The 20,544-nt window shown below is 38.1% G+C and overlaps 1 protein-coding gene across 33 annotated transcripts in view; it reads right to left on the bottom strand.

Moving 5' to 3' along the window:
• Positions 1-20,544, bottom strand: part of LEKR1 (leucine, glutamate and lysine rich 1) — a 207,274-nt gene that overhangs the window by 46,335 nt on the left and 140,395 nt on the right. For 10 of the 33 annotated variants that reach the window (XR_014076928.1, XR_014076922.1, XR_014076923.1 and 7 more), the window contains one exon: positions 16,852-17,465. The exons of the other annotated variants lie outside the window; for them this stretch is intronic. Coding sequence is in view for 4 of the 10 variants with exons in the window: in XM_081570638.1 (XP_081426764.1) it covers positions 17,342-17,465 (124 nt within the window). In the remaining 6 variants the exon portion in view is untranslated. Of the gene's footprint in view, positions 1-16,851; positions 17,466-20,544 lie in introns of those variants that run through there. 33 annotated transcript variants of the gene reach the window in all.

Genomic DNA, 20,544 nt, shown 5'->3' with positions numbered 1-20,544 from the left:
GGCAACTGTGAGGATTTCTACCCTGAAGGTGAAGAACAATCCTTGCTTAGACTGTGGTTCTTTCACCTGGGAGTAATTTCTCAGTCTATTTTTCACCACAGCTCCTGGCTTTCCTATCTGAGATGTACTTTTTTTTTTTTTCATTATACAGTCTTACCACATCAGAAGGGGACATTAGAGATTTTGCCCCATTGAAAGATAGCTTTTTTCCCACTTATTTCCTACCCATAGATTTGGAGGAGAAATGGTTTCGAGAAAAAAAAAAACAAACAGATTTGTTTTGATATAATTGAAAACAATAAAATACATTTTAAAAGCATATACTAGAGGAATGAGTTTTAAAGGTATATAAAAACATATGTGTGCAAAAGCAAAATAATGTGTGTAAAATCAAAATAATGACATTTCTATTATCCCCCAAAGTTTCACCATGCCCTTTTTAAATCCTTCACTCCTGCCTTCTTGCCCTCAGAAATCAAGAGTTAGCTTTCTGTCTATACATTGGTTTGTATTTTCAGAATTCTATAAAAATTCTCCATATATCATACAGTATATTCTTTTTAGTTTGGTATCTTTTACTTGGCATAATTCCTTTTCAATCTGTCCATGTTGTACCATGAAGTAATAGTTCATTATTTTTTGTTGTTGTTGAGTAATATTTCATCAAATGGATATACCACAATTTGTTTATCCATCCATCTGTTGATGGACATTTAGGTTGTTTCACAGGTTTTGGCTCTTACAAACACAGCTATTAACATCTGTGTATTTGTATCGATATTTCCCTTTATTTCTCTTGGGTAAATACCTAGGTGTGAAATGGCTAAGTAGCAAGGTAAGTAAGTGTATATTAAACTTTTTAAGAAACTTTCATACTGTTTTCCAAAGGGTTGTACTGTTTTACATTCCAGCCAGCAGAATATGAGAGGTCCAGTCTTTCCACATTTTGCCAACAGGTGGTAATGTTCAGGCTTTCTAATTTTAGCTATTCTAAAAGTATGTGGTCATGAGACTTCCCTATAGGTCCAGGGTTAAGCCCCCATGTTTCCACAGCGGGAGGCATGGGTTCAATCCCTGGTCTGGGAGCTAAGATCCCACATGCCAAAAAGGTGTGGCCAAAAAAGAAAAATAAAAAATATTTAAAAACAGAAGTGTGTGGTTGTATCTCATTATGGTTTTATTCTGCATTTCCCTAATGACTAATGATGTAGAGTATCTTTTTTTATGTGCTTATGGGCCATCTGTATATTTTGGTGAAGTATCTGTTCAAATCTTCTGCTCCTTTTTTATTGGTTGTTTATGGTCATCTGAGTTTCTAAAGCTCTTTACATATTCTGAAAATAAGTCTACATATTCTGAAAACAAGTCCTTTATGACATATATCAATGTATTATACAAATATATGATGATGGCTTGTCCTCATTCTCTAAACAATGCCTTTTAAAGAACAGAAGTTTTAACTTTGATGAAGTCCAACTTATCAAGTTTTTTTCTTTATGGATTATGCTTTTGGGTTTTTTTTTTCTTTTTGCTTTTGGGTTTGAATCTTAAGAAATCTCTGCCTAATTCAAGGTCACAAAGATATGTCTACTGTTTTCTCCTAGAAGTTTTATAATTTTATGTTCTGTATTTAGATCTATGATCTATTTTGAATTAATCTCTCTCTATATATTTCACAGTATGAATCAAAGTTCATTTTTTTTGCATATGGGTATACATTTGTTCCACCAATGGTCACAAAAACTGTATGTTCTCTAATGACCTGCTTTGGCACTCATGTAGAAAATCAGTTAACTATACATGTGTGCCTATTTCTGTATTCTTCATTCTGCTCCACTGGCCTATTAATATTTGTCTATCTTGAGACTAATTCCACATTGTCTTGATTATTTATAGCTTTACAATAAATCTTGAAGTCAGGTAGTGACTTTAATCTTTTGGCTCAAAGTTTTTTCAATGTTGTTTTTGTTTTTCTAGGTCCTTTGCATTTCTATATGAATTTCAGAATTAGCTTGTTAATTTCTACACGAAGTTTGCTGTAAGTTTGACTATGATTGCATTGAATCTATAAATCCATAAATGTTAACAATATTGAGACTTCTGTTCTCTCCATTTATTTAGATCCTCTTAATTTATCTCAGCAATGTTTTGTAGTTTTTAATATACAGGTCTGGCACATTATTTGTTAGATTCACCACTAAGTATTTTATGTGTTTTGAAATATTTTTATACATACAGCTTTTTAATTTCAATTGTTCTGCAAAAATATATAGAAATTAATTTGGGTTTTAGATGTTGACTTTTTTCCTTGCAACTTTTTGTCAGACTTATCTATTAGTTCTAGTAACTTCTTTTGTAGATTCTATAGTTTTCATGTTAGTGGGCATATCAGCTGTGAATACAAAATTTTATTTCTTCCTTTCCAGTCTCATGCCTTTTATTACTTTTTCTTGCCTGACTGTACTGACTAGAACTTTTCAGCACAATGAACAGAACTGATGACAGTGGATGTTTTTTTCTTGATCTTAATCTTAGGAGGAGAGTATACAGTCTATCATTATTAAGTATGAAGTTACCTAGGTTTTTGTAGATGCCCTGTATCAGTCTGAAGAAGTTCTCCTCTATTCCTACTCTTCTGAGGTTTTTAAAAAAATTTAGGAACAAACATTGCATTTTGCCAACTTGTTTTGTTTCTATTGACATAATCATAGTTTTTCTTTTTAAATTTTTGAATAACAATAATTGATTTTTGAATGTTAAACCGATCTTACAACCTTGAGATAAACCCCACACATTCATGATTTCTTTCACTTTTCATGTTGCTAGATTCAATTTGCTAAATTTTTGTTTAGAATTTTTGCATCTATGCTCATGGCAGATGTTGGTCTGTTAATTTGCTTGTAATGTTTTTGTCAGATTTTGGTATCAAGGTAATACTGGCCTCATGAAATAAGTTAACTATTCCTTTTTCTTTAATTTTGTGGAGGAGTTTAAGTAGAATTAGTACTATTTTTTCCTTAAATGCTTGAAAAAACAGTGAAAAAACTTCTGGGCCTAGTTTGCTTTGTGGGAAAAATTTAAAGTATAAATTCAGGTTATCTATTTCATTTTAGTGAGCTTTGGAAGTTTGTATTTCAAAAAACTGTGTCCATTTTTTCAGAGCAGTCAAAGTTAATGGCATAGTCAAGCAAACGGCTTTGTGGTGTCATTTTTTTCCAATAGCATTTGCTCACTTTGTGTCACATTTTGTAATTTTTGCCAATATTTCAAATTTTTCATGTTTATTATATTTATGATGATCCATGATCAGTGATTTTTGATGCTACTACCATGACTCACTGAAAGCTCAGGTGATGGGTAGAATTTTTCAGCAATATTTTTGAACTAAAAAAATAATAGCATAAGGTTGTTTAAAATATATTCCTCTATTAATGTATTCAAATCTGAAGAACATAATGTCACTGCTTTCATTTCTGATACTGGTAAATTTTTGTCTTGTCTCTTTTGTCCTGGTGAGTCTGACATGAGTTTTATTAATGCTATTGACCTCCTTAAAGAAACTGATTTTTAAATTGATATCCTATATTGTTTTTGTTTCCTATGTCACTGACTTTCGCTCTGATCTTTATTATTTACTTTCTTATGTTTATCTTGGGTCTGTTTGCTCTTCTTTTTCTAACTTCTTAAGGTGGAAGCTGACTTGTTTTCTTTTTTCACATAGATATATATTGTGTATTGCCATAAATTTGCTCCCTGAAGTTTTGCTTTAGTGATGTTCCACACATTTTGATGTCTTCATTTCCATTTAGTTAAAAAAATCTTCGTAATTTCCCTTTTGATATTTTCCTTGACTCATATCTTATTTAGAATTGTTTTATAATTCATAAATATTTTGGGGATTTTCCAGATACTTTTCTGTAATTTATTTCTAAGTTAATTAAATTGATACCAGGGAATGCACTTTGTATGGTTTGAGTCTTTCTTTGGTTTTGCTTTATAGTTAAATTATATGGTCTGTCTTAGTGAATATTTTGTATGCTCTTGGAGAAAAAAGGTGTACTCTGCTGTTGTTGGACAGAATAGGTGAATTTGATTGACTGTAAAGTTCGTTTTCTATAGCCTGACTAATTGTGCTGTATATGTTTTATCTATTGTTGAGAGCTACTGGCCTTTCAAAAAATTACTGAATTTGTCTACTTCTCCTTGTAGTTCTATAAGTATTTACTTAATGTACTTTGAAGCTCTCATATTAGATGCACAAACATTTAGGACTGTCATGTCCTTCTGATGAATTGGTTCATTTATCATTATGAAATGAATTTATTTATTCCTGGTAATAGTCTTTGTTCTAAAATATACCTTGATTAATATTAATAAACACATTCTAGCTTCCTTTGATTAGTGTCAGCATGGTATATCTTTTTCCATTATTTTATCTTATATAATTTATTATTGATTTATTTGGCTGTGTCAGGTCTTAGTTGCATCATGGGGGATCTTTTGTTGCGGTGCCCAGACTCTCCAGTTGTGGTGCATGGGTTCAGCAGTTGGGGTGCACAGGCTTAGTTGCTCCATGGCATGTGGGATCTTAGTTCCCTGACCAGGAATTGAACCCACATCCCTCATGTTGCAAGGAGGATTCTTAACCACTGGACCACTAGGGAAGTCCCTATTCTTTTATTTTTTGCTTTTTGTGTCTTTACTTTTAAAATATATTTCCTGTATGCATTATATGGCTGAATCTTACTTTCTTATACAATTTGAAAATCTCTGTCTTTTAAAGCTTAGACAATTTACATTTAATTGAATTGTGATAGAGTAGGACTTAAATCCATTATCTTGCCTATTTGTCCCATCTGTTTGTCTTCTTTGGATAGCATCACTGACTCAATGGACATGAATCTGAGCAAACTCTGGGAGACAGTGAAAAACAAGGAAGCCTGGTGTGCTGCAGTCCATGGGTTGCAAAGAGTTTTAGAGACTGAACAATAACAACAACAACATATGGCTTATGATTCACTTGCATCTGCTTTGTTGCCATATTAGTTATAACTCTCTGCTTAGCTTTATTTAATGGTTGCTCTAGGGTTGATAATAGCTATCTTGTCACAGTTGCGGTAGGCTAAATAATTGCCTTCAAAGATATTCATAGTCTAATCCACAGAGTCTGTAAATATGGCATAAGGTACTTTGCAGATATGATTACATTAAGGATCTTCAGATGAGGCGATTATCCTAGTTTATTTGGGTGTACCCTAAGTATAATTATCAAGGTCTTTATGAGAAAGAGGCAAGAAGGTTAATGTGGGGGGTGAGGGAAGGTGGTGATATGACAATGGAAACACAGATTAGGTTCATGAGACTAGGATCCAAGGAATGCCAGCAGCTTCTAAAAGCTGGAAGAAGAAAGGAATGGGTTCTCCCCTTGGAGCCTCCAGAAAGAGCCAGCCCTGCTGACATCTTTATTTTAGCCCCTTAACATTCATCTGGACTTCTGACCCCCAGAACTGTACACATTTGTGTTGTTTGAAGTTTGTTGTAATTGCTACAGCAGCAATAGAAAACTATGCTGGTTTATTTCAAATGTTATTATACAACTTTCAGGTATAAGATTAGAATCTTATAATAGTAAACTTGACAAAATAAGGAGCAGCCGTCAATGGAAATAAAGTAGTACTTCATTTGGTTTTCAAAATACCAGTACTATAGGATGGATGTGACGGGCTATGTGCTTGTTAGAAGTGGAGAGGCAGCAGAATCCTGGCAATTTGATTCATTTTCTTTCTTTTGTCTCTAATTCAGATTCTTTATTAAAGATTAAAAGGAAAGTTAAACATTAAAATGTAAATTATACTGAAGCTCTGTTCTGAAGGTTAATATTGAGCAAAACAACTTTTTACGTAAGCCAGGTTTCCTATTGGAAAAGAGGTTTCATTGATTAGAAAATTCCCGTGAACATTTTCAGATGGGTGCCTATGAGTACGTTAGAAGTTACCTTTACTATAAAATGGATGGTACTGAATATTTGAAGTGCTTGAATTTTAGTCTCTTGGAGACAGTTAAAATTTTGATATCAACAAAAGTAGAATCCATTTCACATACATTTCTCCAGTGGACCCAGTACAACAGGTTATATGTGTATGTATCTGTTTAGAATAAAAACTGTGAAAGGCTAGTAGATTATAGAAGTTAAAATATAGTAAGCCAAGGTTCAAACAATGTTAATGAAGTGATATTAATTCACGAAACTTTTAACAAAGAGTTGTGATTTTTTTTATGACATTTCCACAAAATATAAGGTGTTTTGAGAACTGTTAGAAAATTTATGAACTTGTGTGGCATGATAATTTTGCTTGATATTATAGCTACAGAAATTAGGACTTTCATATCTCTTTGATTCCTGCTGAGTCTCTGTTCTTGACTCTTCAGTGCAATTCTTTAATGAGACAAGACAGAAAGAATGATTATACATGATGTTGCAAACACGCTGTCCTTGATTACCATGGGCTTGGCAGTGAGTAATGCATACAGAGATGATTATACATATGAAAAAGATAATCTTGATACTAAATATAAAAACACACTTTTATAGTACACTCAAGAAAGAGCTTGCACATTATTCAGGAATATAAAACCATCTTAAGACACTGAAAAAGAAAAACCACTCTTTCCTTGAAAGAAACTATGAAGTTTTGACTTTTACTCTAGTGAGACTTTCTGGGAGAAATCTAGAGGATTTCTAGAAATAAAATATTATTAGAGGTATATTCATATATTAAAAAGCTGAAAATGTGTAACTATTTTTGAATATCATACAGATATCCAGTTTCCTCTTTAGAACCAGTCTAGAGATATTGATGCTTTAGAATAATAAGAAACAACACAGATTCAGGTCCTATATTTGGATTTTACTAAGAATCCAATACAGAAGATTATCCCTAGAATCTAGGAGTCTGAATTGATATTTGGCAAGCCAGAAGCTGACTCGCTAGCAGACAATGAGAGCTTCCAAGTTTTAAATTCTGTGATCAGTGGTTTGACTGGGATTAAATTCATTCCCATTCATCCATACATCCAACCAGAAAATATTTATTGAGTACCCACTATGGGTTGGGCACTGTTTCAGGCTCTAGGGATATAGCTGTTCTTTCTTGCCATCTGCTGATACATTAATGCAATTCCCTAATTTTTAGAAGATCTTGAGTGGTAAATGACTATCTAAAGTGACATGATTCACAAGAGGCAGAGCTGGTTCAAGCTTTTACCAGCTTAGGGCTCTCTTCCCTGTAATATCATCAATACATTTCTTTTTTTTTTTAAATTAGTTTATTTTCTTTTTTTTAACTTTACAATATTGTATTTGTTTTGCCATACAGTGACATGAATCCACCATGGGTGTACATGTTTTCCCCTTCCAGAACCCCCCTTCCACCTCCCTCCCCATCCCATCCCTCCGGGTCATCCCGGTGCACCAGCCCCAAGCACCCTGTATCATGCGTTGAACCTGGACTGGCAATTCGTTTCACATATGATAATTTACATGCTTCAATGCCATTCTCCCATATCATCCCACCCTCGCCCTCTCCCATATAGTCCATAATACTGTTCTATTTATCTGTCATCAATACATTTCAAAAACAACATTTGGAGTTCGCCTAATAGGAAAATTAGGATCTACTCACAACTGAGTATTTATTTTAAAAAAACTTTTAACTTTTAAATTCTTAGACTAAAAAGAAAATAAGAATCTAATTTCATACATATATGCAAAAAGATAGATTCCCTTAATTGTAGTTAAAAACATAACTGCAAACAAATGTCAAACCATAACGCCAAATGACAGCTTTAAATTCTGTTTCACAAGTTGTTCTTTTAGAGATGTCTTCACATTGTCAATCAAAGAGATAATTTTGATTTTGCACAAATCCTGCCTCTGTTAAAAGTAGTGTCTGTGATATCATAAGAAGTTTGGCAAGTCTCTTGTTCTGAAAGCTATTGATAGACAGGAAATCAGAGAAAGTGGTAAGTCTGGGGGAAAATATCAGATAAGATTTGTTATTTTAGCATGATATTACTAGAACACTTCATTTCATAATGCTTTAAACTAACAGAATTGCATCCAAAATAAACCACTCCATGGACTAATCTTCACAACTTTAAGAGTAAAGCAAATAATACTGAACTCAACAGATATTTTTTTACTGAATATCTAAATCACCACTGCAGGGTATAAAAATTAGTAAGATATAATGCTTTAAGAGGTTAACAACCTAAGGGAAGATCAAAGAGAAAGAACCGATACTTTCTGGGCACCTACAACCTATTAGGCATGATACTAGATGCTTTAATTTTTACAAGAAGGTAACCCACTCCAGTATTGTTGCCTGGAGAATCCTGGGGACGGTGGAGCCTGGTGGGCTGCCGTCTATGGGGTCGCACAGAGTCGGACATGACTGAAGCGACTTAGCAGCAGCAGCAGCAGTTGTTATTAACATGCCCATTTTACAGAAAATGACAATGACTCTTAAAATGGTTAAGCTAATTGTCCAAACTTGATACAGGTCAAACTGGGATTTAAATTTATGTTTGTTTAACTTAAAAATCCATTCTTTTTATATTCAAATACTAAGTCACCCTACCACAAGGTAACAGAACCCTTGAAACCTTGCTTCCACATCCTTTTTTTTTTTTTTAAGTTTTTTTTTTTTTAATAAATTTATTTATTTTAGTTGGGGGCTAATTACTTTCCAATATTGTAATAGTTTTTGCCATACATTGACATGAATCAGCCATGGGTTTACATGTGTTCCCCTTCCTGGACCCCCCACCCAACTCCCTCCCCATCCCATCCCTCTGGGTCATCCCATTGCCCCGGCCCTGAGCCCTTGTCTCATGCATCGAACATGGAATGGTGTTCTGTTTCACATATGATAATATACATGTTTCAATGCTATTCTCCCAGAACGTCCCACCCTCACCTTCTCCCTCAGAGTCCATAAAATTGTTCTATGCATCTGTGTCTCTTATTCTGTCTCGCATATAGGGTTATCGTTACCATCTTTCAAATTCCATATATATGCATTAGTATACTGTATTGGTGTTTTTCTTTCTGGCTTACTTCACTCTGTATAATGGGCTCCAGTTTCATCCATCTCAGTAGAACCGATTCAAATGTATTTTTTTTAACGGCTGAGTAATATTCCATTGTGTATATGTACCACAGCTTCCTTAACCATTCGTCTGCTGATGGACATCTAGGTTGCTTCCATGTCCTGGCTATTGTAAACAGTGCTGCGATGAACATTGGGGTACACGCGTCTCTTTCAATTCTGGTTTCCTTGGTGTATATGCCCAGCAGTGGGATTGCTGGGTCATATGGCAGTTCTATTCCCAGTTTTTTAAGGAATCTCCACACTGTTCTCCATAGTGGCTGTACTAGTTTGCATTCCCACCAACAGTGTAAGAGGGTTCCCTTTTCTCCACACCCTCTCCAGCATTTATTGCTTGTAGACTTTTGGATAGCAGCCATTCTGACTGGTGTGAAATGATACCTCATTGTGGTTTTGATTTGCATTTCTCTAATAATGAGTGATGTTGAGCATCTTTTCATGTGTTTGTTAGCCATCTGTATGTCTTCTTTGGAGAAATGTCTGTTTAGTTCTTTGGCCCATTTTTTGATTGGGTCGTTTATTTTTCTGGAATTCAGCTGCAGGAGTTGCTTGTATATTTTTGAGATTAATTGTTTGTCTGTTGCTTCGTTTGCTATTATTTTCTCCCATTCTGAAGGCTGTCTTTTCACCTTGCTTATAGTTTCCTTTGTTGTGCAAAAGCTTTTAAGTTTAATTAGGTCCCATTTGTTTATTTTTGCTTTTATTTCCAATATTCTGGGAGGTGGGTCATGGAGGATCCTGCTGTGATTTATGTCGGAGAGTGTTTTGCCTCTGTTTTCCTCTAGGAGTTTTATAGTTTCTGGTCTTATGTTTAGATCTTTAATCCATTTTGAGTTTATTTTTGTGTACGGTGTTAGGAAGTGTTCTAGTTTCATTCTTTTACAAGTGGTTGACCAGTTTTCCCAGCACCACTTGTTAAAGAGATTGTCTTTTCTCCATTGTATATTCTTGCCTCCTTTGTCGAAGATAAGGTGTCCATATGTGCGTGGGTTTATCTCTGGGCTTTCTATTTTGTTCCATTGATCTATATTTCTATCTTTGTGCCAGTACCATACTGTCTTGATGACTGTGGCTTTGTAGTAGAGCCTGAAGTCAGGCAGGTTGATTCCTCCAGTTCCATTCTTCTTCCTCAAGATTGCTTTGGCTATTCGAGGTTTCTTATATTTCCATACAAATTGTGAGATGATTTGTTCTAGTTCTGTGAAAAATACCATTGGTAGCTTGATAGGGATTGCATTGAATCTATAGATTGCTTTGGGTAGTATACTCATTTTCACTATATTAATTCTTCCAATCCATGAACACGGTATATTTCTCCATCTGTTTGTGTCCTCTTTGATTTCTTTCATCAGTGTTTTATAGTTTTCTATATATAAGTCTTTTGTTTCTTTAGGTAGATATATTCCTAAGTATTTTATTCTTTTTGATGCAATGGTGAATGGTATGGTTTCCTTAATTTCTCTTTCTGTTTTCTCATTATTGGAGTATAGGAATGCAAGGGATTTCTGTGTGTTAATTTTATATCCTGCAACTTTACTATATTCATTGATTAACTCTAGTAATTTTCTAGTAGAGTCTTTAGGGTTTTCTATGTAGAGGATCATGTCATCTGCAAACAGTGAGAGTTTTACTTCTTCTTTTCCTATCTGTATTCCTTTTATTTCTTTTTCAGCTCTGATTGCTGTGGCCAAAACTTCCAAAACTATGTTGAATAGTAGTGGTGAAAGTGGGCATCCTTGCCTTGTTCCTGACTTTAGGGGAAATGCTTGCAATTTTTCACCATTGAGGATAATGTTTGCTGTGGGTTTGTCATATATAGCTTTTATTATGTTGAGATATGTTCCTTCTATTCCTGCTTTCTGCAGGGTTTTTATCATAAATGGATGCTGAATTTTGTCAAAGGCTTTTTCTGCATCTATTGAGATAACCATATGGTTTTTTTCTTTCAATTTGTTAATGTGGTGTATTACATTGATTGATTTGCGGATGTTAAAAAAACCTTGCATTCCTGGGATAAAGCCCACTTGGTCATGATGTATGATCTTTTTAATATGATGTTGGATTCTGTTTGCTAGAATTTTATTAAGGATTTTTGCATCTATGTTCATCAGTGATATTGGCCTGTAGTTTTCCTTTTTTGTGACATCTTTGTCTGGTTTTGGAATTAGGGTGATGGTGGCCTCATAGAATGAGTTTGGAAGTTTACCATCTTCTGCAATTTTCTGGAAGAGTTTGAGTAGGATAGGTGTTAGCTCTTCTCTAAATTTTTGGTAGAATTCCGCTGTGAAGCCGTCTGGTCCTGGGCTTTTGTTTGCTGGAAGATTTCTGATTACAGTTTCGATTTCTGTGCTTGTGATGGGTCTGTTAAGATCTTCTATTTCTTCCTGGTTCAGTTTTGGAAAGTTATACTTTTCCAAGAATTTGTCCATTTCTTCCAAGTTGTCCATTTTATTGGCATATAGCTGTTGGTAGTAGTCTCTTATGATCCTTTGTATTTCTGTGGAGTCTGTTGTGATCTCTCCATTTTCATTTCTAATTTTGTTGATCTGATTCTTCTCCCTTTGTTTCTTGATGAGTCTGGCTAATGGCTTGTCAATTTTGTTTATCTTCTCGAAAAACCAGCTTTTAGTTTTGTTGATTTTTGCTATGGTCTCTTTTGTTTCTTTTGCATTTATTTCTGCCCTAATTTTTAAGATTTCTTTCCTTCTACTGACCCTGGGGTTTTTCATTTCTTCCTTCTCTAGGTGCTTTAGGTGTAGAGTTAGTTGATTTATTTGATTTTTTTCTTGTTTCTTGAGGTACGCCTGTATTGCTATGAACCTTCCCCTTAGCATTGCTTTTACAGTGTCCCATAGGTTTTGGGTTGTTGTGTTTTCATTTTCATTCGTTTCTATGCATAATTTTATTTCTTTTTTGATTTCTTCTGTGATTTGTTGGTTATTCAGAAGCATGTTGTTTAGCCTCCATATGTTGGAATTTTTAATAGTTTTTTTCCTGTAATTGAGGTCTAATCTTACTGCATTGTGGTCAGAGAAGATGGCTGGGATGATTTCAATTTTTTTGAATTTACCAAGGCTTGATTTATGGCCCAGGATGTGATCTATCCTGGAGAAAGTTCCATGTGCATTTGAGAAAAAGGTAAAATTGATTGTTTTGGGGTGGAAAGTCCTGTAAATATCAATTAAATCTAATTTGTCTATGGTATCATTTAAAGTTTGTGTTTCCTTGTTAATTTTCTGTTTAGTTGATCTATCCATATGCATGAGTGGAGTATTAAAGTCTCCCACTATTATTGTGTTATTGTTAATTTCCCCTTTCATACTTGCTAGTATTTGCCTTATATATTGTGGTGCTCCTACGTTGGGTGCATATATATTTATGATTGTTACGTCTTCTTCTTGGATTGATCCTTTGATCTTTATGTAGTGTCCTTCTTTGTCCCTTTTCACATCCTTTATTTTAAAGTCTATTTTATCTGAAATGAGTATTGCGACTCCTGCTTTCCTTTGGTCTCCGTTTGCATGAAATATGTTTTTCCATCCCTTCACTTTCAGCCTGTGTGTGTCCCTAGTTTTGAGGTGGGTCTCTTGTAGACAGCATATATAGGGGTCTTGTTTTTGTATTCATTCAGCAACCCTTTGTCTTTTGGTTGGGGCATTCAACCCATTTACATTTAAGGTAATTATTGATAAGTATGATCCCGTTGCCATTTACTTTGTTGTTTTGAGTTCGTGTTGAAACATCCTTTCTGTGTTTCCTGTTTAGAGAAGATCCTTTAGCATTTGTTGGAGAGCTGGTTTGGTGGTGCTGAATTCCCTCAGCTCTTGCTTGTCTGTAAAGCTTTTGAATTCTCCTTCATATCTGAATGAGATCCTTGCTGGGTACAGTAATCTGGGTTGTAGATTATTCTCTTTCATTACTTTAAGTATGTCCTGCCATTCCCTTCTAGCCTGAAGGGTTTCTATTGAAAGATCAGCTGTTATCCTTATGGGGATCCCCTTGTGTGTTATTTGTTGTTTTTCCCTTGCTGCTTTTAATATTTGTTCTTTGTGTTTGATCTTTGTTAATTTGATTAATATGTGTCTTGGGGTGTTTCGCCTTGGGTTTATCCTGTTTGGAACTCTCTGGGTTTCTTGGACTTCTGTGACTATTTCTTTCCTCATTTTAGGGAAATTTTCAACTATTATCTCCTCGAGTATTTTTTCATGGCCTTTCCTTTTATCTTCTTCTTCTGGGACTCCTATGATTCGAATGTTGGGGCGTTTCATATTGTCCCAGAGGTCCCTGAGGTTTTCCTCATTTCTTTTGATTCTTTTTTCTTTTTTCGTCTCTGCTTCGTTTATTTCCATCATTCTATCTTCTACCTCACTTATCTTATCTTCTGCCTCCGTTATTCTACTGTTGGTTCCCTCCAGAGTGTCTTTTATCTCCTTTATTTCATTATTCATTCTATATTGACTCCTTTTTATTTCTTCTAAGTCCTTGATAAACATTTCTTGCATCTTCTCAATCCTTGTCTCCAGGCTATTTATCTGTAACTCCATTTTGCTTTCAAGATTTTGGATCATTTTTATTATCATTATTCTAAATTCTTTTTCAGATAGATTCCCTATCTCCTCCTCTTTTGTTTGGTTTTGTGGGCATTTCTCATTTTCCTTTACTTGCTGAGTATTTCTCTGCCTTTTCATCTTGTTTAGATTGCTGTGTTAGGTGTGGCCCTTCTGTATTCTGGTAGTATGAAGTTCCTCTTTATTGTGGAGGTTCCTCACTGTGGTTGGGGTTGGACAGGTGGCTTGTCAAGGCTTCCTGGTTGGGGGAGCTTGTGTCGGTGTTCTGGTGGGTGGAGCTGGATTTCTGCTCTCTAGAGTGCAATGGAGTGACCAGTATTAATTTTTGAGATGTCTATGGATTTGGTGTGCCTCTGGGCAGCCTGTATATTGATGCTCAGGTCTATGTTCCTGCGTTGCTGGAGAATTTGCGTGGTGTGTCTTGCTCTGGAACTTACTGGCTCTTGGGTGGAGCTTGGTTTCAGTGTATATATGGAGGCTATTGGATGGTCTCTTATTAATTAATGTTTCCCCTGGCTTTCAGTCTTATTCTTGCAGTAGCCTCAAGACTTCTCCTTCCATACAGCCTCAATAATAAAACTTTTAGGTTAATGGTGAAAAGATTCTCCACAGTGAGGGATACCCAGAAAGGTTCACTGAGTTACATGGAGAGATGAGGTGGGGGGGGGGGGGTTGAGGTGACCAGGAGGGGAAGAGGGGAATTCAAATGTGGAGAGAGCAATCTAGCCAGTAAGCACTTCCCTCTGTGCTTTCCACAGTTTGGAACCCTCAGAGTGGTTCACAGAGATACATAGAGAGGGGGGAGGAAGGTAATAGAGGTGAGCATGAGTAGAAAGGGAGGAATCAAGAGGGGGAGAGAGAGATCTGGGCAGTATCCTGTTCCTGAAGTGTTCTCTGGTACCCAGATCACCCTCAGAGATTCACAGAATTGGGTTGAGAAGAGAAGGAGGAGGGTGGGAGATAGAGGTTCCCTGGGGGAGAAGAAAGAGCATCAATAGGGGGAGAGAGTAATCAGGCCAGTGATCACACTCCTGAGTAAAAATGGGCCCTAAAGATTGGGTTCTTAAATGTACAAAATTGATATCAAATATGTAAAACAAAGATTAAAAATCTAGAGTAGAGGTTAGACTCTTATAAAACTTACAATATAAAAAAAAGAAAAAAAGGAAACAGTGTAAAAAGAAAAAAAACAGTAAAACAGTAAAAAAAAGTAAAACAGGAAAAAAATTTAAAAAAGAAAACACAAAAAGTATAAGATATATGTATGTAGTTTGCTTCAAAAATAGGGTTTTTTTTTTGCAAGTTAATAGTGGGTTATGAAAATGAAAGTTAAAGGTGTAATAGAGGACTTGAAGAAAAAGGAAAGAAGAGAAAAAAAATTTTTTTTAATTTAAAAAAAAATTAAAATAAAAAATAATAATAGTAAAAAAATATATATCCCGGACTTTCTCTGGAGCTGTTGTGAGCAGTGTGGGATCTGCTCAGTTTCAGATAGATCCTTATTCCTGCTTATACTTTTCAAGATCTATAGGTCCTTTTCAATGCAGTCGGTATTAACTACAGGGATTTTAATCTGTTGGCCTGTCCCTTCCAAAGCGCTTCCCTCTGTTTATTTGGCTTCTGTTTGGAGATCTCTTCAGTATCTAATTTCCGCCCTGCAACAAAGCGGTGGAGGTGATCTCTTTAGGTTCGCTTGTTCAATCGTGCTGTGGGGAGGAAGGAACACTGCAAATCTGGCGTGTGTGTGGTGAGCTTGCAGTGTCTCGGCCGCACTGGGTTCGCCCCCGCTCACGGCGTGTGTGCTTTCCCCGTCTATCCTGCTCAGGCTTCAGGTTACTCCGCCAGGGAGTGGGCCGAGGAGTGGGCCCTGGGATGCGTGCACTTCCCAGGTCTAAGCCGCTCAGGTTCAGGCTCCCGGTTACTCCACAAAGGCGCAAACTCGGTTTCGCCCACGGCTTGTGCCGTTCCCGGTCGGAGCTGCTCAGGCGGCCAGGAGTTTGGCGAGCGTGCTCCCCCCTGTTGGAGCGGTGCAGCTTATCACCTCCCTGGTCCCTGCCTCGGTTTATGGGCGCGCCCGGCTCCGGTGTGCTTTGTGTCGGTTCTGGGGAGCTGGTCTCTGGCTGCGACCCTCCCGGCGGCTGTCGACCCTCCGGGATCTCAGGCAGTCTTTGCTTAGAAACTGGGAGCCTGTTTGCAGTTTGGTAGGGGGTGCCCTCTCTGGGGCCGAGTTTGCCCCTTTCCGGCTCTGGCGGGCCCCGCCTGCCCGCTGTGTCCGGCGGGGGATGGGGCGGTCCGCAGCCGGCTAGCTCTCCTCTGGTATCGCTCAGTCCTTTGTTCTGTGAGCGGGCCGGCAGTGCCTTAGAGTTGGGCTTTTCGCGGGATAGTTCTCTCTCTCTGCTGTCCCACAGTTTAGGTTACTATCTCACGTTAGCTCCCTCAGATTGCCCTCGGGGCACTCGGGCCCGGTCCTTACCCTAGGCAGTGCCGCCCACTCCTCTCCGTTCAGCCCCCACTTGCTGGTGGCGCATGATGCGAGCGTCTGGGGTTCTTTGCTGGGAGTTGCTTTAGGCACGTAATCTGTGGATTTTATTTATTTTTTCCTCCCAGTTACGTTGCCCTCCGAGATAAGAAATCTTCCCCCACACCCGCCGGTAAGAGGGTTTCCTGGTGCTTGGAAATTCCTCCTCTTTTACGACTCCCTCCCCGGGACGGGTCTCCGTCCCTAACTCTTTTGTCTCTCTTTTTATCTTTTATAATTTCTCCTACCTCTTTTGAAGATAATGCGCTGTCTTTGTGGAAGCCTGACGTCCTCTGCCAGCCTTCAGAAGTAGTTTTGTGAAGTTTGGTCAGCGTTCAGATGTTCTTTCGATAAATTTGTGGAGGAGAGAGTGGTCTCCCCGTCCTATTCCTCTGCCATCTTAGCCTCCACATCCTTTTTTATATTGTTATTGCTTCTAGCCTTCATGAAAGTATGATAAGCCTCAAAAAAGTAACTAAACACCAAGTTTATCTTCTTATAGAATGTGTTGTGAAATGTTTTTATTCTACTTTTATTTTGAAGATATAGTTCTACTTCTGATTTTGCCAAGGCACTACAGGAAGGAAGACAAAAGTCACCACATTATATTTATTAAATGAATGGAAGAATCCTGGAAGAGTGGAGAGGTGGGGTAAGAAAGCAAGGGGAAGGGGAGAGGGGGTACTCGGATTTTCTGCTTTCTGCAGGGCTGGAAGTTCCCTGAAGATTCAGTGTTACACCATGATTGAGAAAGAGAAGCTGACAGAATGGATCCCTTCAGGACAAACGCTAAGAGAACCGTATAAACTGTAGTGGGGGGAACACGGGTTAAAAGCTAGATACAACAGAGTTTGATTTCTGTCTTTGCTAATTTTGTTAACCTGAGCAAGACACTTAGCCTTGCTTATCCTCAGTTTCCTCAAGAGAAAAATGCTTCAAAAGAGAGGGCTGCAACTCTGCTGGCCAGAGTCTTTGTGCAAATTTGAAAATGGCTTTCCCTCTGAGTTGGTGAATTAGAAGGGAAGCTCCTTCTGAGTGAGACTAGACATAGGGACACAGGGTTTGGTGAGGAGGGAATGGCACAGTTATACAAGAAAAATAAGCTCTTTCCTCTGTGGCAAGTGGTAAGGAGAGCTGAGTTCAGGCTGGTTTTCAGATTCCCGATTCCTTCTAATGAGCACCACACAACGATGCATCTTGCTTAGGGCTCTGTGAAAACAAAATCATGTCCACAGAAGCATTCAGAGGGCCCCCCACGACTGTGAAACCTGGGGCTTGTGAGGGAGCTTGAGAGGGAGAAGCAGGGGAGGAGAGAAGAAAGAAAAGAAGGAGTAGGGGAAGAGAGAGCCTGAAGAAGCAGGTATGTTTAATCAAGGGGTCATTCATATACAGGAGAACAGGAAACTCCATGAATCTCCTGAAATAATTTGCCAGGTTTTATGTCTATTTTTCTGAGGTGAGGGTCTATAGCTCTCAATTATAAAAGAGAAAGAGAAGAGGATGAAGAAATTGTGAAAAGAAGTTAATGCGTGTGTGAGAGGGGGAATAAAATCCTTCCCTATAGCCTCAAACATGTGTTTTGGGGGGACAGGGAGCAATTAGGTAAATTTCAGTTGAGGTAGGTAAAGAGCTAGATATTTTGAGATACAGGCAGATATTATTTATTTCACAAAATCATTTACATGCAAGTCAGTTGCACCTAACTTTGGTCACAATGAAGCTTTTCCTCCAACAACATTCTTCACTAATCCTGTCATGTTATTGGCAGGTAAATCACAATAATTCTATATTTTTTTTCTTGGAATTTACCAAGATAGGGCCTACACAGCTCCTGAGGATGAAGGTATATGGTGTGAGCTGTTACAAACAGCTGCGGGTCTCAGTGGTACCATTGTAGGCCACACATTACTGCGTAAATGAATTTCTCAGTGTTATACGTGGGCAGTCTTCAAGTTTAAACACATATGTTCTTCTAAAATGAATTTGTAAGTTGGTTACAGGAAATTCCCAACACATTTTACTATAGCAGTAATTTTCCAAAAAGAAGGAATTAGGTCTGCAGGCCAGCCCACAAAATCCCATTTAATCCTCAATGCTTTTGAAGTGGTGTCACAAATTCATGTTTCCAGGTCGAGTTCTGGCCTTGGCCTAAGAGAACTCATGGAAGCATGAGAGTTGAGGGCTCTCTTTACACAGAATTTTAAAAACAGCCACACTTTTCTCTGGCACTGTTCCTGTGCCATGCCCCAAGGAGACCCCTCTCTCCAGCCCCAGTGTGCCTGTGACCAAGCTGGCCAGACCTTCTCTACCCCAAGCATCTAGGATCTTGAGGACCTACTTCTCTTCCTTCCAGTGGAGCCTCTTCTCCTAAGGGAGCTTCCTCAGCTGAGTGTGGAGGGCAAAGTAACACATAATTAATTAGATTTGTACTAAGGATGAATTATTTCCTAGTCACTAACTCCTTTCCTGCTCCAAATTCAGAAATTCTGAATTTTTTTCTAGAGCCAGTTCTGGCTTTTCATATCTTTTTTCCTCCTCTTCTCAAGCTACATAGCTTATAAGTCTCACACTTTCCATAATGGTCCCAGTGCAACCATGGCAAATGGCTCTGCTGTGGGGAGGGGAGAGGGAGAAGGGGCAGTGTGGTGACAGTGCCTGAATTTGCAAAGCCCACCCTGGCACCCTGAGCAAGCTGGGCTCTGGCCTCTGGAGAGCACATCTTGTAGCCTGTTGGTTGCTGTCTTTCCAAGGCAGAGGTTTGGGACCTTGCTGTGTGGCAGATTCCCAGGCACCGCCTAGCCCTACTCAATTAGAATCTCTATGGGTCTCATCAAACATCTTTATTTTAAGTTTTTTTTCCCTGAGCCCAGCTTCTTTTTCTGGAAGGACTTTCACACCTCCAATTGCTTAAGGATACCTCTATTTAGAAATTCCACTGGTGCTTCAAACCAGAGCTCCAAGAGCAAATTTGCTCAGTTGAGAGACAGTTTACTGGGGAAAGAAAGTGGAGAGAGGAAAGCCGAGTTCATCCTGAACCTTAAGGAATATCTGCTGTCACATGATCATAGGAGGGGAAGACAAAGAACCAAAACAGAGACAGGAAAGGGGCAGGATAACATCTTTGCCTCTGAAGTCAAAGTTTTGAGGCAAGTTTAGACAGTAATGTCAAAGCCTCTGAAAGGTCACTTGTTCTTAAGGATGTCTTTTTTACCCTGGCTGTCCCATCTTCCTCTGGCTCAACATGGAGTAAGCCCTGGCTATTTGCTCTCATCCACTTGGTACAGACATTCAAACAATCCAATGGAAACTGGCAGGGGGTTAAAGATTTTCACTTTTTGAATGTCTCTTAGGCTTAACGATGCACAAAATCCTTTGATTAGTATCAAAACAGTAAATGACCTGACTTGCTCCTACTGCCCATTGTGAATCCCTTCTCCATCCAGCAGTCAGAGTGATCCTTCCACACTATCCTTTGACTATGCCAAAGCCTTTGACTGTGTGAATCACAACAAACTGTGGAAAATTCTGAAAGAGATGGGAATACCAGACCACCTGACCTGCGTCTTGAGAAACCTGGATGTAGGTCAGGAAGCAACAGTTAGAACTGGACATGGAACAACAGACTGGTTCCAAATAGGAAAAGGAGTATGTCAAGGCTGTATATTGTCACCTAGACAATATACAGGATGTCTGGCTCTAGGTGAGTGATCACACCATCGTGATTATCTGGGTCATTAAGATCTTTTTTGTACAGTTCTTCTGTGTATTCTTGCCACCTGTTCTTAATATCTTCTGCTTCTGTTAGGTCCATATCGTTTCTGTCCTTTATCGAGCCTATCTTTGCATGAAATGTTCCTTTGGTATCTCTAATTTTCTTGAAGAGATCTCTAGTCTTTCCCAATCTGTTGTTTTCCTCTATTTCTTTGCACTGATAGCTGAGGAAGGCTTTCTTATCTCTCCTTGCTATTCTTTGGAACTCTGCATTCAGATGGGAATACCTTTCCTTTTCTCCTTTGCTTTTCGCTTCTCTTCTCTTCCCAGCTATCTGTAAGGCCTCCTCAGACAGCCATTTTGCTTTTTTGCAAATACCCCACATCCAAGGTAAGAGAAACCCAAGTAAGATGGTAAGTGTTGCGAGAGGGCATCAGAGGGCAGACACACTGAAACTAAAATTACAGAAAACTAGCTAATCTGGTCACACGGACCACAGCCTAATCTATCTCAATGAAACTAAGCCACGCCATGTGGGGCCACCCAAGACGGATGGGTCATGGTGGAGAGGTCTGAC

This window comes from Giraffa tippelskirchi, chromosome 2, assembly GCF_054371585.1.
Source record: "Giraffa tippelskirchi isolate mGirTip1 chromosome 2, T2T-mGirTip1v1.2.pri, whole genome shotgun sequence".
NCBI classification, from domain to species: domain Eukaryota; kingdom Metazoa; phylum Chordata; class Mammalia; order Artiodactyla; family Giraffidae; genus Giraffa; species Giraffa tippelskirchi.
Note: the sequence above shows the minus strand (reverse complement) of the source record. Positions and strands in the feature narration are given on the sequence as shown.